The 25,520-nt window shown below is 34.8% G+C and overlaps 1 protein-coding gene across 6 annotated transcripts in view; it reads left to right on the top strand.

The window, feature by feature from the left end:
* The window catches only part of RFC1 (replication factor C subunit 1), a 61,031-nt gene that overhangs the window by 18,057 nt on the left and 17,454 nt on the right, over positions 1-25,520 (top strand). For 4 of the 6 annotated variants that reach the window (XM_023534417.1, XM_023534408.1, XM_011365779.2 and 1 more), the window contains exons 5-12: positions 11,542-11,774; positions 12,697-12,774; positions 14,799-14,834; positions 16,521-16,598; positions 17,772-17,859; positions 18,694-18,977; positions 21,275-21,382; positions 24,448-24,627. In XM_023534417.1, coding sequence (XP_023390185.1) covers positions 11,542-11,774; positions 12,697-12,774; positions 14,799-14,834; positions 16,521-16,598; positions 17,772-17,859; positions 18,694-18,977; positions 21,275-21,382; positions 24,448-24,627 — 1,085 coding nt within the window. Of the gene's footprint in view, positions 1-504; positions 650-11,541; positions 11,775-12,696; positions 12,775-14,798; positions 14,835-16,520; positions 16,599-17,771; positions 17,860-18,693; positions 18,978-21,274; positions 21,383-24,447; positions 24,628-25,520 lie in introns of those variants that run through there. The other 2 variants (XM_023534425.1, XM_023534423.1) reach the window with 2 other exon arrangements.

The following is a 25,520-nucleotide window of genomic DNA, read 5'->3' as shown; positions in this document are numbered from 1 at the left end:
GACCTCAAAATAGATAATCTTGGATTATCTGGGTGGGCCCAATATAGTCACAAGGAGCAGGGAAGCAGGATAAGAGAGAGACTGACTGTGGAAGAAGGTTAGAGAACCAGAGAGATGGCAGCATGAGGACTTTGGCTGATGTTGCTGGCTTTGAAGGTGGAGGAAGGGGGCCATGAGACAAGGAATGCAGTCCCTGGAAACCGGAAGAGGAAAGGAAATAGATTCTTCCTTAGAGTATTCAGAAAGGAACTAAGTCCTGCTGACTCTTGATTTTAGCCCAGTGAGACTCGTATCAGATTTCTAATCTACAGAACTGTAAGATAAAAAATGTGTGTTGTTTTAAGCCACTAAGTTTGTGGTGATTTGTGGCAATAGAAAACTAATACAAAGGCTTAGCAACCTGTGAGAACTGCAGAAGGGATGTGCTTCAAAAGGGCCTTGAAGAATTGTTTAACATTAACCACTTTAAAAACATACTGCATTATATTTCTTTCAAAGTTTTGCTTTATTTTCCTCTCATGTGCAGATTCAGAATCAGAGGAGACAGTGCAGGTAAAAAATGCCCAAAAGGAACCAGAAAAATTGTCATTGTCTCCTAAACCTGGTAAAATTATGCGGACGGATCCTGTTACATACATTTCAGAAACAGGTAAGGGTACTCAATATGTTTAATGTTTTAGAGAGAAGCAGTGTTTGTCTTTGTGCTTCTCATTGCTGTCTAAATGTACCTCCTTCACTTTGAATTGAATTACTTGCTTTTTTTGCTGTGTTGAATTATATTTACCAAGGGAAGTCTGTAATTATTTTTGGCATTTTCTGTGGGAAATGGAATTTTTAAAAAAGTGCTCTGTATTGAATCATATAAGTTGAAGCTCTATTTTGGATCATATATTAAAATATTGGATCGTTTTAGAACTTTTTTATGTAAGTTTGTATCTCGCATGCTGATGTGATACTAATCTAGGTGTATAATAATTATTCATATTTGTGATTTATAATCTAGCACGGATGTGACCTGAATTTTTGGTATTGTCTGGTGACACTAGAAATTTTAGCATTGGCTTTAAAAAAAATTATTGTTTTTATACTTAAATTTATTTCTGTTTGATCAGTTTTCAGTGGTTGAAAAGCAAAAGACATTTATAAATATTCATGCACTAATCTTAACATTTCATAATATAAATGCTTCATAGATAGTATTCTTTTATGGGGAGGAGCCCTGAATTATATTGTCATCTTAGGACAAAAAAAACTCTGATTGGTTTATTATAAAGTCATTTTGATTCTAGCATTGTTAACTCCCAGAGGTGACCATAACAGGAATAAAAAGGTCAGAGCCTGTTGAAGTGATTCCTCAATAGATATGCTTGAAGGAACCATGAGTGCATCTGATGCCTCACTGATTTGTTCATACTGGGGAAAACCTCTGAAACCATTATTTTTGCACTCTGCTACTTATATTGCTAGTGAAGTGAATACACCTAGGTTAAAAGCCACATTATTTTGTCACAGCATATTACAACTTATATTCAACAAACATTTATTGAATGTCTTTTATGTCCCAGATACTAAGTGCTGTGGATATAAAAGACGTCTAAAGACTCCAAGTGTTACCGAATTGAAAAACCAGGTTCTTAAATCTCAATGTCATAGAAATTAACACTGAACTTAGAATAAATTTGAACATATAGAGTTTATGAGAAAGAGAGAGAGAAAGAGAGAATGAGAGAGAAAGAAAGAGAAAGACTGAAACAGACCGACTGACTTGTGCACAAGGGAGAATGAAAAGACATGCTCTCTGAAGGCTGTTTAGGACAAGATTATATATAGGCCATCAAAAAGTGGGAAGGGGTTCAGGAATGAGGATGTGGTTCCTGGGCCTATGATGTCTACCATCAAGTAGTTATTGGTTTCAAGGTAGTCATAAGATGTATATAGCATAGGGAATATAGTCAACAATTGAGTAATAACTTTGGTGACAGGTGATAACTAGACTTACTGTGGTGATCATTTTGTGTTTATATAAATATCGAATGACCATGATGTGTACCTGAAATTAATAAGATACACTTACCAATTATATTTCAATAAAAAATATTTTTAAAGAAGAGTGATTGCTAGATTCCTAGTATTCAGGGTGGAATAAAGAGTAGAGAAACAATAATTAGGAAAGTCAAGGAATTTGTAGTAATCTAGAAGTGAAGTAATGAGAGTCTTAAATAGTTAGCAATGGTAAGAGACTGGTCTGTAAACATTTTCACAGATGAGTTACGGATTAGATTTTTGGATTACTATGGGCTTCATTCAGCCATGCTATCCATGATTACTACTATTAGGATAAGTGAAGAGTTGATATTATTAGCATGCTTAATATTTTTTTTTCAATAACAGCTTTATTGAGATAAAATTCACGTACCATACAACCTAAAGTTTTAATGTTATTGGAATTTGGAGATAAAGGCCAAGGTTTTCAGAGATATAAGTAACAATAAAACTTTGCTTACGTATATAGGCCATTATTTGAGAGTGTGAAGGTACTCATGTTAGATAAATTGGTCAGTAAGTAGGGAATGAAGCAAGAAAGAAACTCCTTGTGTTGTAGAAGGAAGCTGAGACTGGAAAGTCAGAAGCCCAGCCTGGAGGGTACATCCTTGGTTCTCTTCCAGCAGTTATATGACTTTGGTCTCAAGCTCAGTGAGTCTTTCTCCTTTTCTGTAAAGCAGAAACACTGATTGCATGGGCTTATTAGGAAGTCTTAATGGGATGATGTATACAAAAGGGCCAGACCCAGTGCCTGATACATATGATAGTAGACAGTCAAAAAGAAAAACAAAAGAAGCCCACAGAGAGCTTTGTATGTTCTCTGAGACATTTATATATGATAAAGTTGTTCACATGGTCAAAGACATTATGTAAGTGATGTGAACATATTACCTGTGAAATTTTTTGGTAAGCTAAGATTGTTCTTCACTATGGCAGGAGGCAGATCAGCTCTTTAACCTTTTTGTTTTATCGTTAAATATCTGCTCGGATACATTGTACAAATGAACTTTTCTATTAAGAGGCCCCCCTCTTAGATCTGACCACCTTTGCGAAGTCCTATATACACACATATGTACACATATATACATGGATTTATTTGAGTGGCATCTTACTGAAAAATTTCTGCAGCTTGCTTTTTTGTAACTTAATGTCTTCAACTCCCTCCCTGCTTCCCTTCCTTTCTCTCTTTCCTTACCTTCCTCCTTCCCCTCTTCCTCAGCCAGTCTCCTTCTTTCTTTAAATACAGAAAGATCCTTAACTCATTCTTCTAAAATTCTGCATAGAATTTAATATTATGTATTTAATTTTTCTCATTCTAATTTTGGATGTTGGATTATTAATCTGAACATACTTGTTTATGCTTCATTGCAATATAATGTATTTAACAATAAATGGGCAATTCACAATGATGACTGTGATTACTTAAAAGAGAAATGTATTTCTTGAAATGAAGTGGCATTCATTTTAAGAATGTAGTTTACTCACCTATATTATGAGAAAGAGGGTGGGGCTTCTACTTTCTGCTTATGGGCACATTGCTTTTATGAGGCCTTCCCCCCACCTAGCATTTTCTCTTTCCATTGATGCTTATTTATTTTATGAATCAAAGCACCATTAATATATACATATACGTATGCTATTATTAAGTCAACTCTTTTCCAGTTCTCAGGTCCAGAAAAGAGACTTTACACTTATTGTTAAATGTCTTTCTGGAATAAAGTCTCAGGTTTGTGTCTTGTTAATCCAGATTGATCCTAGGCTTTTGTATCCTGATTCTGTCATCTATTTCTTTTATTTTAAATTTGAATATTTTTATTTAACATTATTAAATCCACATTTATTTAACAAACAAGATGTGTTTACTGTATGTGCACAACAGTATACTGCACAATCTATAAAATAGGTATAAGAGTAAAGCTTAGTCCTGTCTTCAAGGGCTTAAAGTCTATTGGGGAGATAAACCTTTTATGTGAAAATTATAATAAGGAAAAAATTAACAAACAGTGATAAAAATAATCTTCCAAGGATATTCAGGCATGGGAGAGATAATTTTTATTTTGGAGTTTTAGGAAACATTTCCTGGAGGAGAGAGAAGTTTGAGATAAATATAAAGGGTTCTGGTAGGACTTAACATGGAGATTTAGGTATAGTGTATACGAGGGAGAGAGAATAGTGTGGGAGTTTGGAAATCAGTGCTATTTCAAATGCATTATTTAGTACTTTCTAACATTATATAAGGAAAATATCTACTTTAAAATTTTAATTTATAAGCTTTCACAGATTTACATCAGATTAATATGGCTTAATATTGTATTATGGCTTGTATTTTCTTAATTATAATATCTTTTGTATAGGAATGTCTTTATTTGACACCCCTGTGTCTAGAGTGAAAGGCAGGGAGAATTCTTCCATAATGTTAAAATAAATTTTATCTTGTATACCATTAAAAAAATTTTTCAAAACACATTTTACTGACTATGGAATAGAATAGCATTATTTATTATACAGCTTATATATTATAGCTGTCTCATTTGATCTTCAAAACTACCTAATATTAGGGCTGATTTACTTTATGAAAACTTATTCTCAGGCAATTTTCAATCGAAGGTTGCACAGTGTGACACTGTGGAAGAATCCAGTTCTTTGGATATCCCATATCCATTTATTTTTTAATATCATCTCACTTCGTATCTTATACAAATTTGATAAGCCTGTCTTTGTATTTCTTTCTGAATTATTAGTAAAATTATTTGGTATTAAGGGAAAAATAAACTTTTTGCAAAATTGACACGATCCATTATCAGCACCCAGAATATAGCTGTTCTATTTCTTATGAATAGCTGTTCTATTACTACTCATAAATCTTATTGTTACTTATATTTCTCCATCTTGGCATGAATCAGTGCCTCTCAGCCTAGATTGACATTGCTTTACAGGAGACCTTTAGCAGTATCTGGAGACGTTTTTGGTTATCACAAGTCGTGGATGCTGTGGCATCTAATTGGTAGAGGCCAGAGCTGCTATTAAACATCCTACAGTATGTAGGAGAGCTCCCCACAACAAGTAATTATTTGGCTCAAAATGTCAGCAATACAGAGGTTAGGCACCCTGCCATAGCCTATCAGAAGAGAATTTGGTGGATGTCCAGACAGTCCTTTTTCGAGTATTCGTCTCACCTACTAGTCTAGTAACTCAGAGTAAATGAGGATTTAGACCAGCATAGTTTATTCTCAGTGAATCCGTCTGCTTCTGTTGAATACTCTCCTTTTGATCTGCTTAGATATTATTGCACAGAATTGTCACCAAACCTTTCCTCTTCTATAGTCCCGTGGTTAGGGATCTGTTTTTCTCTTTTTGACAGTTAAGATTTCTTGCTGCTTTAATCTTTAGGGATTTCTCCCACTTTGTTTTATGAATCAAAGGTCACTTACATTGCTTTAGCAGTTTTATCCACAAATTCACATTGACGAGAGCTAAATGCTGTCTTTGCCTAGTTTGTTCGTCACTTCCCTTTCAATAGTGCATCTTATGAGACCTGAAAAAAAGATTGAGTGGCATATAGAGAGGGAGAATTGAAAAGGACACAGTGAATAATGAAGCATTATAGAGTATCTGGAATAATTATTGAGGTTTTGAAGCATCTTCGAAAATGTACAGACTTTTTTCTGGGGACATACTTTGCTGTTAGGCACTTAAGAAACTACGAGAAACAGGATCATATTCCAGAATGACAAGGGAGTAAGATTCTGTTATGAAAATGTCATTAAGTACTAACAAAATAATGAACAAGTGATTTATTCTTGGCTTCAGCACTGAGACCAGCATCGTTGCGGTCTCTCCTCATGAAGAAGTGCTGTGAGAATGGGGATAGAGAATTGCGCTGCTGAACCACTCCCTTAGCTCTCTGGCCAGCCAGGTTTCCTCTGCTGCCTGTATCGTGCCTTAGAATTTTAAGAAGCTCGGGGTAATGTACCTGTGGGCAACTGTCCAAGCCTTTTTCTCCCACTTTTTCTTTTTCTGTGAGATCCACTGGATGTGAAGGAAGGAGGAGAGTAGTAAAATGTTCCACTTTGTCTTTGTGTGTTGTATTCTGAAACCATGAAAACTGTGACTAACAGGGACTCGGTACCTATGTGGCAGTAACACCAAAGCATAAGCCAGTACTTTTTTCTCATTCATCATTGCTCACCTACCTCACTAGACCTCACAAATTATATAATAGTTTTATTTTTAAAATATAACTGACTCCATTTGATTCCAAGAGGATTTGTTGGTAATGAATCAAGAGATCTCTAGTTTCTTGATTAAAGATGAACAGTGTTAGAAGTTTTATTTCATTATTCTGAAGTATAAGATGTCTGATTCACCACATAAATAGTTTCTCTGCCATCCATTTAATTAACAGATACTTATTGCAGGTTTGGCACATGCATGAATCATTCTCTTTACAAAACCAAAATGACAATTTGTGTTTTTGACTCAAGGAAGTATTGAAAAGGAACTTAGTAGAAAAAGGCTCTAAGCACTCAAATTCCTTTTTAGTTTTTGCTAAGTAAATTGCTTTTAATCTCTAACCAGATCTCCCTCATAGCATAGTTTCCATTAATTTGCTTTCTGTGTGGTCCAGACCAAAGGAAAAAAGATCAGAACCCCAAACTTTGAGCAGTATGAACTCCAGAATTAGAATTTTTTCTTCTTGGCTTATAAATAGATTTTTATATGGACCTGCACATACTTTCTTTTATTCATTATTCTTTCAAGTAAATGAATGTATCTAACAGAATAGCAAAGCAGTCTTCTCTCCCAGGCAGTTCCTCTGCTGTGTGTTGGATAATACTAGTTTACTTGGTGATGTGGTTTATTGTATATAAATAACTATAAATGGTATTTTTATAAAAAGACGGATAGCCTAGAGAAATCCTGAGTGTTCAGTTGCACATGATTTTCAAATAGGTCTCAGAAATTTGACTTATATTTATATTTCATTATTTAATTACAAGTTTCTGGGGAGAGGAGAACATGTTTTGCCTTTGGCTTCTGACAAGGCAGGAACAAATTTAGGCTCATTAGAAAACAAGGACAAATGTTAAAAAAGAAAAACAACCATAACTTTATTTGGAATATTAATCTCTACACATTGTTTAGGATAGTAAAATAATTATTTTGCACGAAATGTTCACAGGAACACCTACTAAATGACTTTTGCAAGCTCTTAGTTGCATTGTTCTAATCCTTGGCCTCTTTTGCCTTCTTTCTCAATAATGTATCGGTATAACCTTTGAAATATGAAGAGCTAACGGGGTTTTAAGACAACTGGTTCAGAAGCCATACTATAGAGACAGTAGAATATGGCATGTAGTATAATACTCAATAAGGGTAACTATTATTAATAGTAATTAAGTAAAAAGATACTATGAAGTCTCTGATTCTGGTGACAAAATAAGCGGAGATGCTGATCAATATGAAAGAAGTATGCAAAGAAAAGTGGTGAGGAGGGAGAAACCAAAGCCAAGTCTTTTTTGTCTCGCAAAGATAAAGGGTCAGAGAGTTTCTAGGAGGTGGTCAATTTGTTGTAAAATATTAGATGGAGATTAAAAAGAAAGTACACAGATAAAAAACATAGGAAGAAAAAAATGAAAAATCACCCATACATAATTTCCTATCCAAAGATAAAAATTAACTTTTTATTGGTTTTTAAAAATCTTTGTGAATTTAAAAGTGTGTGTGCGTGTGTATACACATAATAGATATAAATCATTAAACATCCCATTATGTCACTTTTTTTGTCATTTAAGCCTTTATGTCAGTAAATATAGATATAAATTATAATTGTCTATTGCTATTTAGAATTCGCTTATATGGTTGAACATTAATAGATATTTACATTGGTTGTTTTCCCATTTTATAAACAATATTTACTTATTTTTATATCCAGTGTCCATGTTAAATTTGAGGCTGTCTTTTTTTGTCTAAACTGTTAATCTCTTAGTTTTTTCTTCATCTTTTTTTGCCTTCTTGCTGTCTGTTCTTCATACTTTTGAATGAACCAATGCTGTGATAAGCATTTTTGTACATATATTTTTGTGTACTCATTTGTGTTTGTTTATTATTAAATTCTTAGTGGAATTGCTGGCTCCAATTAATGAGTATGCATATGTAAGGTTTTGATACATGTTGCAAGATTGTCTCCCGTAAAGATTTTTTAAAATTTACTATCACTGACTGTTATGTATGTGGTGGTCCCATATCTCTATACCTTTGCCAACAGTCTTTTAAATCTGATATCCTTAGAAATTCTTGATCTCACTAAATTTCATACTAGTCTATTATCTGAAAATATTTACAGAACTGTTGGAGAAAGGGTTAAGCTAGGGATTGCAAATATCTACAATACTATCGTTTCCCTTTCTGAGGCTATTCTAAATAGCAGTCAATGATCGATATTGTCTGAATTAAATTCTTAAGGACAGATACAATACTTTAGGTAGCAAGGAAGTTCTTGAGTGATTAAGGCAGAACTATAGCAGGAAAACAGAGTAGTTCACTGGTCCACTCAGTTCTGGGATTTTCTGTCATACTGCTAATGACTAAGTGTAGTGGAGAAGGAATGTTAGTGTTTTGGGCATTTATAAAGGTGGGGAAAAAAGAATAGAAGGCTGTCATTTCACAGAGACAATTCAATTTTGTTCTTTCTCCAATAAGAGAATCCCTCCCATCCAGAAGTACAGATGTTGAAGTTAAAGCAAACCAAGTAAAAATTATAAAGTTTAATAAGCTCTCAGATAAGGTTAGAAGCCTTATCTTATATACGCTAGATATGCTTTTAATTTTGCACTTACTGCCTGAGGAGAGATATATTGGTTGTCCATACTTACGGCACTCCAGTTTCGTGGTTTTCTTATTTTATTTTATTTTTTTCTTAAAGCTAGAATATCAGCAATGTTGTTTCTTTTGAATCTTTTAAGGATACTTTGCATAATTTGTTTGATTGCCAAGTAGAAAAGTTTGTTTGTAGAATGTTACTGGTTTTGTTATGTCACAGCTTAACTGAGTGTAGGGATTTCAAATAGCCATAAATTGTAACAAAAACTCTTTGAGTTTCTATAATACATTAATTCGTTATATTGTTTTTTTTGAGAAAAGGAAAGGGGTTTAAGATTACATCTCAATGGTTACTAGGACTATTATGGGTGATTCATGTGGCTGTTTTACTGAAGTGGAATGAGATCATGTTCCCCAGCCTTTGCAAAGCCATCTGAATCAGGTGCCTTTCCACTTTTGGCAGAGATGGAGGAGGACTGGTTGCCAGGTAGGGAAAACAGGTAGATATGTGAGTGACCGAACCTAGTCTTCCAACTTTCGTTAACATAGGAATTGAACTGGAATCTGGTAAGTATATCAAGCTTGATGTGCTTGGAAAGATTTATAAATGAATTCCCCCCCCCCCCCCAGAGCTCCTGCCTTTCTAGTATAAGCTGGAATTCTAGATTTTTATCTGAGTTTTCCAAAACTTTTTAAAATTTCCATTCACTCACCTCAGCATTGGCAACCATCTGCTTGTTGTCTATATCTATTGGTATGGATGCATCTTTAATTAAACTTGAAAATAGATTGACTGTAGTTAAAGATAAGTAAAACAATGCTTTAATTAAAATCTTTTGGTTGCAGGTTAAGAAAAAAACCTAGCTTATTGTTAGCAAACAGGAAATTTATTAGAAAGTCATTGCCACATCTCATTGAATGCAGGAATAAACCTTTAGCATCTTAATTTATACATGTTAGTTCAGCCATCTGATTTAAGGTAAGATTGGCCCCACCTTGTTTAAGTGCCCACTCCTGATCCAGTTGGTTGTGGCCAGGAGTAAAGAGCCATCTAATAAATGTCCTTAGTTATTGGAAGCCCTTGCGGGGGTGGGGTGAGATGCAAGTTTTGGGGAAAGTGGGCTTGTAGGGAACTGTATGGGCATCTTCAAGATGTCTGGTACACTCTTGCTTTTTAAATGATGGATTACTTTTTACATTTAGTAAACAGAAACCTTTAAGCATTTTGCTTTGTAAAGTTTATAGTTTAATTTTAATATAAATATGATAATTAGAAAGTAAGGCTAAATCTATTTTGATTTTACATATCTTAGATACTTTCATGTTTGAGATGGCAGCCACCTAGGAATAACACAGTACCTGGTACATAAGGTTCTTAGCAAATGTTTGTAGTTGAGTGAGGGGGGATACTTGAGAGGAAGTAAGACTCACTCACGTGTGGCCTTGCACACGAAGCTTATAAAGTGAACCCTCCCACCCCCACAGTGACCTAGTCTTCATGATTGCATTTAGATTTTTTGGGGTGGGGAGGTGTTGGGGGGGTTGTTATTAGGCCAAATTAAAAGATTTTTCTCTTGTGAATTGCTGGACCAAATCACTCAAGCTGTTTTAAGGTACCTTTATGGGATCTTTAATTATCTAAGCATTGTCATGAATGCTTTGAGAGAATTTTAAAACCAGATCCTTATGGAAACTTTTTAGATAGATAAAATGTAACAAAACAGTGTTTAAAGTCCTAGATGAATTAGATGTTTCTCTTGATGAGATTCTGGATAGTCCACCTTCAATATATAGCCAGACTCTGGCAACGTCTTACCACCTGTGCAAATACCACACTAGTCCAAGACTTCATTCAACGTTTCTTGTGGGATTATAGTAGCTTCCTAAATGGTCATCTTGCATTCACTTTTACCCTTCAACAGTGTGCGCTCTAAAGGAAATTTAAGTTGGATCAATCACTATTCTGCTGAAAATTCTCTAGTGGATTTCCATTCTGTAATATAACCTAAAATTCTTTTTATGATCTAGAAAGTCCTACAGGATTTGGCCCTTATCTCTGTCATCTTAACTCTTGAGACATACTGCCTTCATTGTACTGCAGTCACAATGACTTCCAAGCACTCACTTAACGCTTTTTTTTGTACTTATAGTTTTCATTGCCTGAACTTTCTTACTTGAGGTATCTTCATTTCAGGGCTCTGTTCAAATGCTGCTTATCAAATACGCTTTCCCTCACTGCCCTATCTAAGAGTGCCCTTCATCACTTTTTAATTCTTTCCACCTGTTTTACCTTTTCTTCATAGCACTTATAACTTGACAGTCTATATTTATTTATATCTGTTTCCTCTTCTAGACCCCAAGCTCCATAGGGCAGGGATTTTGTCTTTTTTATTCATGCTGTATCATCAATGCCTGGCATATATATAATGGGTACCCAGTAAATATTTGTTGAATACACGAGTAAGTAAATATGTTTCTGTGGTAACTGGGAGGAATAATGTATTGCAGACCTGGCACTGGTAAATATGAGGATGATTGTCAAATTCAAGAGATGGGAAGAAAAATCATTAGCGTTCCATAGCTCTGGGTACTTTTTATAAAGCCGGTGGAAGTGGTTGCTTTATATAATTGGAATTGATGTTTTATCAAACAATATTTGGTTATATTTCGTTTAAGATGAAGAAGATGACTTCGTGTGTAAGAAGGCAGCCTCTAAATCAAAAGAGAATGGAGGATCCACAAATAGTTATCTTGGAGCAACAAACATGAAAAAGAATGAAGAAAACATTAAGACCAAGAATAAGCCTCTATCACCAATAAAGCTTACCCCCACATCAGTGCTTGATTATTTTGGAACTGGAAGTGTCCAACGATCAGATAAGAAGATGGTGGCAAGCAAAAGAAAAGAGGTGAGTGCTCTGCATGCAAGCAAGAATGTTCAGGGTTTGTCCCCATTCACTGTTATTAATTAATAAGAGGAGAAATTTGGATGTTATAATAGGTCAATATATTTTATTAATGAAAATAATTTTCCTATGATTATGAACAAAATGTATTGACATTGTTTTAGAGGGTGAGGAAGTTACACTATTACGCAGTTTAGTTTTTACATGTGAATGTGGGAAAAGATCATTTAAATCATAAGAAAAAACTGTTAATTCTTAGAATTTAAATTAAATACTCAGAATGCAAACTCATTTTGCAGTTGACCTCAGCCAAACAAAATTGGACAATAAATTTGTTCCCAAATGAAGTTTTAAGTACATAACATATATATAGCCTATCTGCGATACTTTTGAAATTCTCTACTTTGGCTGATGTTGGAGTCACCTTTTTCCTTAGAAATTTAGGCAACAGAAATACAGATAAATTATAGTGAAAAAAAATACAGATTAAATTATAGTTAAAGTAGTCCCGAGTCAAAGCCTGCTATGTGGTATTCGTGGATTTCATTAGTGCCTCCATAGGACAATATAATCATTCTCACATATGGTTTGCCAGTGTTCTGAACTGCTTTTGAAACCAAGACATTAGTCTACAAGTGTTTTTGTTGTTTTGGTTTGGTTTTGGTTGTTGTCACTTCTCTTGAACATTTCAGTAGAAGTGAGTGAGAACCATCTCTCTGAAGGATATTTGTTCATTAGGAAATTGGATGTGGTCAAGGGGTTGCCATGAACATGATTTTTCTGGCTGGTGCACTGAGACAGACTAACCCATTACTGGTAAATTCAACTCTCATTGATGTAGTTAATCAGCTACAGTGAAGAAAATGCACCTTATTTTTTAACTAAAGGTTTATGCTAATATTGCTTGATTTTCTTTGAAATATAGCCTTCACAAAATGCAGATGATTCCAGGTTAAATGATGAAGCTATCGCAAAGCAATTGCAACTTGATGAAGATGCAGAGGTATTGCCATTTTGTTTAGCTATCATTAACGACATGATGTTATGACTTGTTATTTAGTCTACCCAGGCAAACAATCAAGACTGTTCTAATTTCATTTTGGATTGAGCTTCATTGTAAGAGTTGTATGTAAAAAAAGTTAAAATCTAATATATAAAAATCTGAATTTCTATAAAAGACAAATGGTGAGAATGGGAAAATAACTTATTTAGAAATTTCTTACTAAATTTTTTTTAATGGACGCCACCATCAGTGTGGTTAAAACAATTTAATTTGCTCCTATCTCTTTTTCACTGTGGACAATCTCATTCACATCTTTGGCTTTAACTGGTATGTATATGCTGACGATCCTTAAGTGTGTTTCCAATTCGGGGCGCTCTCTTGAGTGGTAACCTGTATTTTCATTCAGTAAATATTTGTCGAGCACTTACTGAAGTGAGTGGCACAGTTCTAGGTGTTAAGGATATTGCAGTTAAAAAAAAAAATTTTAAAGATACTTTTGGGGTGATCCATAGTGTTATGAGTACTGTTTTAAATAGAGAGTTAGGAAGATCCCTCTGAGGAAGTGATATTGGGGTACAAAATGAAGTGATAATGGCAAGCCATGGGGCTGATTACCTGGAGGAAGTTTTTCTCTAAACAGAGAACAGCAAGTGCAAGCATCCTGAAGTAGAAGTATTTGAATTTGATGAGTTTGGAGACATGGCCAGCAGCAAATCTTGTAAGTCACAAAAGATTCTTAGTACCTACCAAAAGGACTTGGCTGGTAAGGACTTTAGATTTTAGTCTCCATTAAATGAGAAGCCATTGGAGTGTTGAATAGATAAGTGACATGACTTAATGATCTTAAACGAAAATTATTCTGACTGCCGTGAGACTAATAAACCATGGTGGGGCAAGAGCGAAAGCAGATCAGTTTGGAGACTGTTATGGTAAGGTAGGTAGGTGAGTGATGACGTCGGCTTGCACCGGGGTAGTAATGAGAAGAGGTAGTGAGAAGCAGCCATCATCTGTGTGCTTTGAAAGTGCAACCTTCAAGTTGTCGCTGATAGATTGAATGAAAGGTATGAAAGGAGAAGAAGATTCCATGTTTTTTGGCTTGAGCAACTGAATGAATAGTGATATCATTTGTTAAGACTGGAACACTGGTGCAGAGAAATCAAGAATTCTGTGTTGGACATGTTAAGCTTGAGCTGCCCAAATAGGCTTCATAATGGAGATGTGGAGTGGGTGGTTCAATAGTGAAATCTGGAACTCAGGCAAGGTCTAACTAAGCTGAAGATGTGTATTTGGGAATCACTAGCGTTCGGATGATATCTAAAATCTGTGTAACTGAGTGAAATCATAGGGAGAGAATGTAAATACTGAGAAATCTCTGGATTGAGTTCTGGGGCACTGTTAACATTTAGAGGTCAGGAAGAGGAGGATGATCCAGCAAGGGAGAAAAAAGAGTTGCTAGTGAAGTAGGGAAGTGAGAGCTTGGTACTTTATGGAAGCCAAAAGAAGAAAGTATTTCGAGGAGGAATATTCATCTCTGTCAGAGGCTGCAGACATCGGTACCTACTGTTTGAATACCTTTCTTGTTTATTAGCTTAAGTGTCACTTTTTCATATTTCCTAAACTAATAGAATCCCTTCTACATATACTCTGTCATACCCCATTGTAGCTTCTTTTAACATTTGTTATAATTGCTATTTAAGTGTCTTCTTATATATAAGCTGTAAATTGCACCCTCCAGGGCTGTGTATGTCTCACTCAACTATTGTGACATCAGTGCTCATTTTAGTGCTTGACATATTGTTGTGTGAGAAGAGTATTCCAGTCTCCTGGAATCTATCTGATTTGTTCACATTTTTTTTATTTGGCAGTTTATAGTTTGTGTTTTCAAAATTTTTTCCATCTTATTTGATTACACTGAATTGTATAAACTACAGACCAAGTATTTACACAACTCAAGATAGAACAGATGGCCTAGGTAAGATTATGAAGTAAGTTTTAGAGACCCGACTTCTCCTTATCTGTCCCAGATACAGAAGGCTTACCTGTCATCCATTCCAAACCAGGGGCGGTACTTTATCACAATTCCCTATTTTTTCATTTCTATTACATTCTTTTAGAATCTTGTTTGGGTAATTTATTATTCTGATGAAGAAGTTTTAGGGTGTTAACTATGCCCTTTAAGATAAGTTTTTTGCTCTCTTTTCCCCTCTCTTTCGTCTCTTTGTTTATTCATTTCGTGTATAATCTGAATCAGTAAATCAGTATTTAGACAGTATGTTAAACACCATCTACATACTAAACATTGTATTAATGATGCTATAATCACCAATAATGAATTTCTAATGGAAGTATTTAAATTTCTTCTGTTCTGTCATTTAGAACGGCGGTCCCCAGCCTTTTTAGCACCAGGGACCAGTACTCCTATGAAAATCTAATGCCTAATAATCTGAGGTAGAGCTGAGGTGATGATGCTAGTGCTGGGGAGCGGCTGCAAATACAGATGAAGCTTCACTCACTCACCTGCCACTCACCTCCTGCTGTGTGGCCCATTTCCTAACAGGCCATAGACCGATACCAGTCTACAGCCTGGGGGTTAGAGACCCCTGTTCTAAAACATCTAGAATCCTTCTTATTGTAAACATACTATATAGTATGGAATTTTAGAAAAATGATGTAAGATTCAATCAGAAATCCTTACAGAGCCACTGGAGTTTCAGAGTTTGACCTTTTTATGATGAAGATTTTCATATTATTTTTATCAGTTCAGCAGTTCACTTTTGGTAAAGAAATATTAGATAGCAGAGAATGTATTGATGTGCATTTGTCTGGCGTGCTTATAGTTCTGTGTAGCTTAAGTTAGTACATTTTATAAACAGAAGGCTTGGTTACTATATTCTCGTCAGACTTATGCCAATTTCTAAGTCTTTGTAGGATTGGGTGGTTTTTGAGGTCCTTTCATTTGTTCAAATAACATAGTGACTCAAACAAATATTTGTTTGAATAACTTTGTTCAAACAAATTTGCATTAGGTCATTTTATCAGGGGGCATAAAACCATTTATTGTTTATAATGAGAAAAACATTCCATTGCTATATATTCTTTCGGGAAGAGCTCCATTTTGCTGAAAGTGAAAATATTTGAAAATAACAGCAAAGTTAACTAGAATGTGTGCTAACAACATATTAGGAAAACTTCTGGTATAATGACTTAAATTTTCAAAAATCATAACATTCGAATTAATAGTTGAAAATAGTTTTATGATATAAGGGATAGTTATATTTATGTGTATCTTACTATCATATGCAAAGAAAATATATAATTTTCTTGATTTCTTAGATTCACTCTTATTTGTACTCTCCAGACTATTATTTTTCTATTAGGATGAGATTCTTTTCCAACCTTTTTCTAGAGTTTAAAATAAATAGAAATAATAGATCTATAAGTGTTATATTAGGACCATTAAGAAAAAAATATAGATTTCAAACTTTGTAAGTGAGAAGTATGGCTTTAAAAATATGCTCAATTTATCTACCATGCCTGTAAAACTAGAAATATTTCTTCTGAAATCTAATACACTTAGTTAAACAAACCTGTGATACTCGACTGCCAATATTAAATGGAAAAGTGTCATAAAGTTCCAAAAGTTACTTTCTGGAAAATGTTTTCTAGTTTCTTCTAAGTATCATGAATCAAACATTTAAAAATTTTCATGTGCACAAACAAATTCACTTTGTTGACACTTTTTGCAGCTGGAGAGACAATTGCATGAAGATGAAGAGTTTGCTAGAACATTAGCCATGTTGGATGAAGAACCTAAGAACAAAAAGGTGGTGATTTTACTGGGCTATTTGCACTCTGAATAAATAGTATAGATCTGTTCCCTTTCATACCTCTGTAGTCTAGGCTCTGGAGATATAAACATGAGTAACTCTTCTAGAAAGAAGCTAAATTATTTTTATTTATAAAATTGTTTTTGGAAAAGCTCTTTGAGAAACTTATTCTTCCCAAAAGGAGGTTGATAGAACCAAAGCCATTCAGAACCTTTCTTCCCAAAACAATGAATTGCATCTTTTACTTACTCTCTGTCACAGAGGGGTTCCTATGTACTTTTTTAAGAATAATGCTTATAAAGATTCCTATGGAACCTAATGTTTAATAACTGATAATTAATATCTTTCTGGGAAGCACAATTTTGCTATTTCTAATTAGTTAACTTTATTTGGACAGTCTCAAATGATACCAAGTGTAGTTTTTGGAGTCTTTAAAATCATCAAGATTATTTTCAAGCACTTGATCTCCAAAATATTAGACTTATTTATTTTGAATCACATTCTGTTAATATTGTCAGTATCAATATCGACTATTTTAAAAGATTTTACAGCAGTCAGATGTAAGACAATAGGAGGTAGTGGGGACTTTGTCATTTGAAGAGCCTTACTCCATCTAAAGACATTCAGATTATTATTATTTTTAAAAAAATACTGTGTCATACCCCCCAATTTGTGACCTCTTTATAAAATGCAGTTTTGAGGGAGCGGTAGAGAGAAAATAGATATGTTTTTTTCTCTTTCGAGAAAGTACTCTCTTCTTTTTCTTTTAAACTTTAGATTGTTTTTAATTTAGTCTTTTGGGTTTAGATTTTAGTTTTTAACCTCATAACGTTAACAGCTTGAGAATTAAGATGAAAGAAGCAGAAATAAGGCTTCCATTTCCAAACTCACAAGTTGGGAAGAACTGGGATAATTTTTTATAATTGTATTTTTTATACCCTTTCAATCTGTTTTCTTGTCTGTAAAATTAAAAATAAAACATGATTCATTTGCCCCAGAAATCTCATAGATGAATGAGTAAAAATTTATTGTATTGTCCTGTTACTTTGGAAAGTGGCCCTTAATCTTAAAATTAAAACTGAAATTAAAACTTTGGTCAGTTTTAACAATATATTTTGTGGTAATAGTTTTCCTATTATTTGTCACATTTGACACTTAAAATTTTCTTAGGCTCAAAAGGACCAAGAAGAGAGAGAAACGTTTTCATCTGTCCAAGCCAATTTACATAAAACAGAAAAACATAAATCTCCTTATAAAGGTAATACTAGGGGTAAAAAAGTAAGCTGGAACATTTATCTTTATAGAAGAAAATATATGGTAACCTTATTTAAACATTCTATTCAATAATTGCCTTATATTGTTAGGTAGACGTTATTTTATAGAAATATTGGAGCATATTCTACTTAGATACGTTTAAAGCTGTTTGGATATTAGCTGGCACAGGATGCCTATCTGCTTCTGCTGTATGATTGTTGTGAAAAATGTATTACAACTTCTGGCTTCATGTTTATTTTCAAGTGTAGTGGAACACATGAGCTTTAATATATGAAGACAAAGAACTAGGTGTTTCAAGAGCTCAGGTCATCTGAGCTCTTACTGATTGTCGTAGGTTTTATTTTTTTAGTGGTCCTGGCATATAACAAAGTGCTAGTATAGATGGTCTTAACCCTATAAGTAAATATGTTCATGTACCTTTTAGTCTTAAAATCTCACGATTTGGGACATTCAGATTATATTACAAATAAAATTATGTGATGTATTCTAGTTAGTAAGTTTTCTCTGTGTAAATTTCAGATCATTGAAGATTTTCTGAAATAAAGCCCATGTTCTTAGATGACGACTACCATATTATTTCGATTAATGAGTAATTTATATTTAAGAACAGATCCCTTTATTTGAACTGGTTATACAAAGAAGTAATATACAAATGTTTTAAAAATAAATGTTGTATAAACCAAAGAACTAAAATCTTAATATAGATATTATAAAATCACCATATGATATTGTGTGCTACTCAGTTGAAAAATGAAAAAATAATCTTGATATGGGATATCATTTTCCAAAAACAACAATCATAATTTTTTCTTGCTAGTGAAAACAGAACAATTTCTGGATGAAAGGAAGAACTACAGTCCTAAGAAACAAACTAAACATGAAAGCTCAAAAGAATCCCAGCAGCATTCCAAGTCATCACCTTACAAAATAAGAAAAACTTCTTCTCCTAAAGCTAGTTCCAAGCTGACGCTTTTGAAAAAAAAAGGAGAGAGTTCTTCTAAAGAAACAGAGCCTATGTCCTCGAAAAGAAAAGAAAATGCCATTGAATTGAAAGAGACAAAAACTCCTAAGAAGACCAAAAGTTCTCCAGCTAAAAAAGAGGTAGAAATTTTCCAAAAGTGTATCATGTTGGGGCTATGTGTTGATATGTGTTTGATTTTTTTTTTTTCTCAAGTTTTTTTCTGACTTTTTAAGTCATTATATACTTTTAAGATACAATCTTATTTAGATGCTGTTGCAGAGCATAGATTATTGATATAGCTAGATTAGCCAATATTTATTGAGTATCAGATGTGTTAAAACCTATGACATCGCATGTAATCTTTACAACTCTGAGAGTTATTTATTTTTATTATTCAACTTTTAAAGATGAGGAAATGGACTGAAACAGTTTAAGTAACTTTTATAATGTCATCCAGCTGGTAAGTGGCAGAGCCAGCTTTGAATTTAGGTCTTCTCAGGCCAAAAAAGGCAGTGTAACAACATGGTGGCTCTGAAATAGACTCGAGTCAGTTTCAGATCGTAGCCTTGGTCTGGTTACTACCCCTCTCTCTGCTTTGGTTTCTTCATTTGTAAAATACGGGTAATAATAGTACCTAATAAGTTAATATGTAAAACCACTTAGAACAATGCCTGGTACATACTAAGTGCTATATAAGTTTTTGCTATTATTAAAATAATTATTATTTGTATTTGGCCTGAGTATGCTCCTTTTTGCCCTTGTATAACAATGTCGTGATACTGAAATCATTTTCCAAGGAAAAAACATGAAATAATGTAGAATGGTTTTTTAAAGTTTTCTGTGTTTTCAATGTATGTTTGAGAAGTGAATGGTTTCTTAGCATCTCTAATTTGGAACCACCTTAGAATCACAATGAGAAAGCACAATTCCTATAAGCCTCCTAGGCCCTTTGAATTAAAAGTGAATATTGTCTAACTGCTCATTACCATCATTTCTTAGTGGAGAGCAGTGAAATGACGATGATTTCAAGATGCATTTTTTTGGTTTGTGGTCAGTGCTCATAAATATGCTAAAGGGAACAATGAACTTTTTGGTCTCAGATTTTTCTTCGCTAAATACTTATCTGGTGAATGAATGTTTTTCATCATGTACCCTAAACATGTTCAGTTTATAGAGGCTTGTCGATTTTTATTAAAGGAGAAGAAATCTTTAAGTGACATTGTTACTCTCCACTGTATTTTTCAAAGTTGTAATAGAAACAATTTAGAGAACTTTTTACTTAAGCAGTTTTAAGAACATTAAAGTCGGTTTAATAAAATCAATCTATTTGGGTCAGAAAATTTTGACTTTATAAACGTATATGCTTCATAGTTATTTTATAAGGTGTTTATAATTCAGCATTATTTTTTTCATAGAATTGTTATAAATGAATAATTTTCTCAATTTGATATGCATTGGATCTCCTGCGAAGCTTGTTAAAAATATGGTTTCCCAAGGCATCTGGTCTGAGCAGGTGTATTTTATTAAGCTCATATGATATGAATGCACACCATACTGAGAACCACTATTAAAGAGTTAGGGGCAAGAACCAGCCTGTAATGACTATTTAACTAATAACCAAAACAGCTTGCCTATTTGTTGACTAAATCATTTCTTTGTATAGAAGTAATATTTCATCTACTCTCAAAGGTATTTGAGATGGCTTACATGTTAAAAATAATGTAAAATGGGAAGTAGGAAAAACAACAGAGACCATCTTACAGTAGTTCTTGAATCAGAAACTTGGAGTGAGTCCAGGGATATATAATTTGAAAAATTTCCCCATGATTTTCTGAGACATACACATGGTAAAGATCTGAGATAAATTGAGTAGGAGAGATTAAACCTAGAAGGAAGAATGGTGGCGTATAGAATGTGCTAGTTTTTGGAGTAAAGCTTGCCCCTTGTTTGAGTTAGCTGTTTATATGAATTCTCAGACTGCAGTGCTTATATCCCCAGGAGTATAGGCCCATTTAGGTTGTGTTAGGGGTGTGCAAAGTCATAGGGTAAACATGGGATGGCTTCTTGTGTCATCAGGTTTACTTGGGGAAAAATTAATTTTTCCCGTAAAATACACATGGATATATTTTGAAATAGAATTTAAAACTTAAATGAATATTTGAAATGTGCTCGTTTGATTTCTTTTCTTGGGGCTGGCAACTTGGTGTATGCCTCTAATCTGTCCTGAGATGTGTGCATTTAGAGTGGAGAGGGTTGACTAGTGTTGATGCAGGGATGTTTATAAGCCGCATATTTGTAAATTGAAGAGGACCCATGTAGCTAAAAATGTTAATTTCGGGACCAAACACAGAAGTGACTTAATGCTTATTGGTGTGTTTTTTTAATTTTACATGAATTTTTTATAACTTTGTTCAATTTTCTTTACCTGTTTCTAAAGTCTGTAAGTCCTGAAGATTCTGAAAAGAGACGCACTAATTATCAAGCTTATCGAAGTTACTTAAATCGAGAAGGTCCCAAAGCTCTGGGCTCCAAAGAAATTCCAAAGGTAAGTGTAGTGAGAGGGCCTGCCATTCTCTCAGGGCCCTTGGCCTGTGGGCCCAAGATGTGTTCACCGTGTTGACAGCAGCAGAAAATTCATAGTTACAATTAACAGAAAAGCTTTGGTCACCATCTTTACAAATTTGGGGTATTTATTCATATTATGCATCATTGCTTGATACTTAGAAAAATTTTCCTTTAAGTAACAAGTATCCCCAGTAGGGCTGGGCTTTGAGGCATACAGTAGTTACAAGACTAATGCTCTTTGCCTTCATGTTACTTATGGCCTAACTCGGGAAAGAGACCTTAAATAAATTATTATTTAATTATAATTGTGATATATGTGTCATTAGAGAAAAATCCAGGATGCTCTTTGGGAATATAACTGAGGAACCTGGCCTTGGGTGGGGTGTGTTGAATAAGTGACATATAAATGGAAACTTGAAGAATGAAAGGGATTTAACCAGCTGTGGAGGAGCTCCGATGACATGATTTGGGCAGAGGGACCAGAATGTGTGATGTCCCTGAAGAGTAAGAGATCTTAATGGTATGTTTGAAGAATTAAAAGCAAGAGAGTATAGTTGGAGCATAGTGACCAAGGGATGGGAGTAAGCAAAGAGGTAAATAGGGCCACATCTTGCAGGGCCTAATGTTTAGGACTTTTGCCTAAGAGAAGGAGTCATAAGTAGGGGAATAACCTCACCAGATTTGCATTTCTAAAAGAACACTCTGGCTGCCGAGTATATAGAGTGCAACGGAGTGAGCAGGAATAGATATAGGGAGATCAATTTGGAGAGGTGGTGAGAAATAATAGAGACTTGTCTAGGGTAGTAGCAGTGAACGCTGAAAAACGAAGTAGTTTCAATGGAAAAGGTAAAATCTATAGGACTTGGTGATCGTTGGAAGGAGGAGTTGAGAAAAAATGAGAATCAGGGATGATTTCCTCGTTATCGCATGAGTAGCTGGGTGGATACCAATGCCACTGGAGGCGGAGCTGGTTTGTGGAGTTAATGAGTTTATTGTTGGCCATACTGTGCTTTAGATGTATGTGAGATATCCATGCAGGGATATTGAGTAGACAAGAGCTATGTAGGACTGGAGCACAGAACAGAATTCAAGATGGGATGTAAAAGCTTGGCCATTATTGGCAAGTAGATAATGTTTGAAGGGAAACAGTACAGAATGAGAAGAGAAGAGGGCCTTAGGTCTAGCTGCTTCATGAAGTACAGAAAGGTAAAACCGAAAAGGAAACTAAGAAGCCACAAATATAGGACGAAGTCTGATAAGGGTCGTGTCACAGAAGCAAAGGAAAGAGAGAATATTTTTAAGATCATTGAGTAAGAGGAGACTGACAGTTGTCCATTGCATTTAATAACATGAATGGTCCTTAGTCGCCTCAGCAAGAGCAGTTTTAATGGAATAGTGGAAGCAGAGCCTCGTGGAAGTGCGTTGAAGAGTGAGTGAGAGGAGATAAAATGGAGGTAGCACAAGTAGATAATATGTTTGATAAGTTTGGTTGTGAAGGGGGAAAGGAGAGAGAGGACATTTAGCTATAAATGAATAGAAGATGGGTTTTAGGGGAAAAATATGAGTATTTTTAAGATAAGAGATACTTTAAAGCATGATTTTTGCTGATGGGATAGATCTACCAGAAAGGGAGAGATTGAAGATACACCAGAAAAGAAACATAGTCAAATGTAATGTGAGATTTCTGAGAGGGTAGAAGGGAAGGCATTCAGACTGCATGTGAGGACTAGTGCCTCCAATAATAAAGAGGGCGAGGGAACGAGCCTACAGGGCTAGTGGTTGTATAGGGCTCCAGAAGAAGATACCAGTGTTGCCTCTTGTACAAGATGTATGAGAGCCTCTGATTGAAAGAACTTGAAGCAAAGTGGTGGCCTTAGGGAATAGTCAGGTTTTAGTGAAGATAAGGCAGTGGGGGCAATGTCGGAGAGGAGGTCGAGGATATCAGGTCGTTCTACAGTGAGAGTTTTAGAGTGGAGGCTAGAAATGCTGAGATTGGATAAGTAAAAGATGCTCAGAGCCACAACGGGTGATAGTTCAAGAGATGATAGAAGGTTTAGAGTGTGGGATAGGGGCTTGCGTGTAGTTTTATAAGGTTATTTTGAATTTGTTGAGAGGAGTTTAAGTACCTGTAGAGTTGATCATTTCAATCCTAGAATCATAAGGCTTTAAGGGATCTTGAGATGTTGTTAGTCAAACCTTTTTTCTCCAAGCAGATTCATACTTATTTTTCCCCCTAAGAAAGGGTCTTCATCTGGATGGCGAAGGGTTGAACTTGTATTGCAGCAGTCTTTTAATTTTGTTTAGCTTCTTTTCAGGCCTGTTTTAAGTCTGCGTCGATCTCGATTCTCTATTCAAAGAGTAATAAGTAACTTGGAATGGTTTACATAATTTTCATTTTACTTGGTTGTATCATGTTATTGAACCATTGCAAAAATTTTTTAAAGTCTGTAACTATACACAGTTCCAATTAAGATTAAATGTCTTTTCCATCCTGCTGTCTTTGGCCAGTGTCTTTTGTGTTTTGAAGTTATCTTGCCAACCGAGAGATAATATGATCTTGCCTTTAAGTTATGCACAAGTTGTTGAATGTACTCTCATAGGGCAAACAACAGACAGAAGGGCAGGAATTCAAACTTGTTTAGCTTTTTGGAATTGAAACTTTCCCTTCTTAACAATACCAAGAATTTCTATTGAAAGATTGCATCTAGTTTACTTAAAGTTATACAAGGTAACTAGTAGTTTAAATATTTTTAAAAAAATGAAAATAGTATGAATAGATAATTATAATAAGGTTCGCTAACCATATTAAATATATATTTTTCATTTCTGGTTTTATAAGTTTATTAAATGTTAGCCTACATAAGAATGTCTCAGGATTTAATTTCAGGTTCTGCTTATTTGTTGTAAATTTCCAGCAAATTTTTCATGCCGAGACTATTTATGATGTCAAATGAGAAAAATCAACTTACTGAAGTTTTGATGCCAAATAGTTCTTTGGAAAACTACCATGTAATTTCCTCTCTGCTTGAACATTTTGGTTTTTAGGGAGCTGAAAATTGCTTGGAAGGCCTTATATTTGTAATCACAGGAGTGCTGGAGTCCATTGAAAGAGATGAAGCCAAGTCTTTAATTGAACGTTATGGAGGAAAAGTAACTGGAAATGTCAGCAAGAAAACAAACTACCTTGTCATGGGTCGTGATAGCGGACAGTCCAAGAGTGATAAGGTGGGTGCTGCTATATTCTCAATACAATGAATTAGCCTGCTTGCTTGGCAGGCTCTTGATACAACCATTTGTAGTAATACCCTTTACACAGAATTAAGAGAAGAAAATTACAGAAAAGTAATTTCTTCCTAGACTCTTTCTTCATAAAAATATTGTTGGCTTCAATCCCAGGATTTTGAAAGCATAGTTCCTGTTTGTTTGACTTTCTCAGTGTAGTATTCTAATTTAAATTTAAATCTTTTTTTGAAGATAGAAGCAAATGCAGTTTTCTGTTTCTTCTAGTCTTAAGTGTTCCTATGTATGCTTGAGTAGACTCCATCTTAAGTTTTTTATTAGAGCTCTTAGGTGTGTCAGTAGGATTGTGTTTAGCTCCAAGTAACAGAATACTAACCTTGGTTCAAACAAATAACTACTTCTTTTCTTACCTAACAAGAATTCCAAAGGTAGGCAGTTCCTGGGCATGGCTCAGCAGCCCAGTAATGTAACTAGGCTAGTTCCATTCTCTACCTCTGTCGTCCTTATGTGTTAGCTTTAGTCTTTGTGCATGTTGCCTTGTGTTGCAAGGTGGCTGCAGCTCTAGGCATTCAGGTGCACATTCAAGGCAGAAAAAAGGGAGAAGTGGTAAGATTTCATACTAGCTGTCACTGGCCTTACAAGTTTTCCTAGAAACACCTCTTATAGAATTTCACTTAAGTTTCATTGCTCAGAGCTGTCACGTGGCCAGTTAGTGATATAAGTGAGGACTTTCGTGCTTGCCTGAGAGCGATCATAATTTATCACTTGGAGATGGACAGATTGGAGCTCCGTTAGCAGGGAAGAGGGTGGGAGAGAATGTCTGCCAGATGAGTGATGCTGGGAGAGGGAATGAAGAGCTGAACTTAGGCCCTAGTGAC

The sequence above is a fragment of the Pteropus vampyrus genome, unplaced genomic scaffold (assembly GCF_000151845.1).
Source record: "Pteropus vampyrus isolate Shadow unplaced genomic scaffold, Pvam_2.0 Scaffold5, whole genome shotgun sequence".
NCBI classification, from domain to species: domain Eukaryota; kingdom Metazoa; phylum Chordata; class Mammalia; order Chiroptera; family Pteropodidae; genus Pteropus; species Pteropus vampyrus.
Note: the sequence above shows the minus strand (reverse complement) of the source record. Positions and strands in the feature narration are given on the sequence as shown.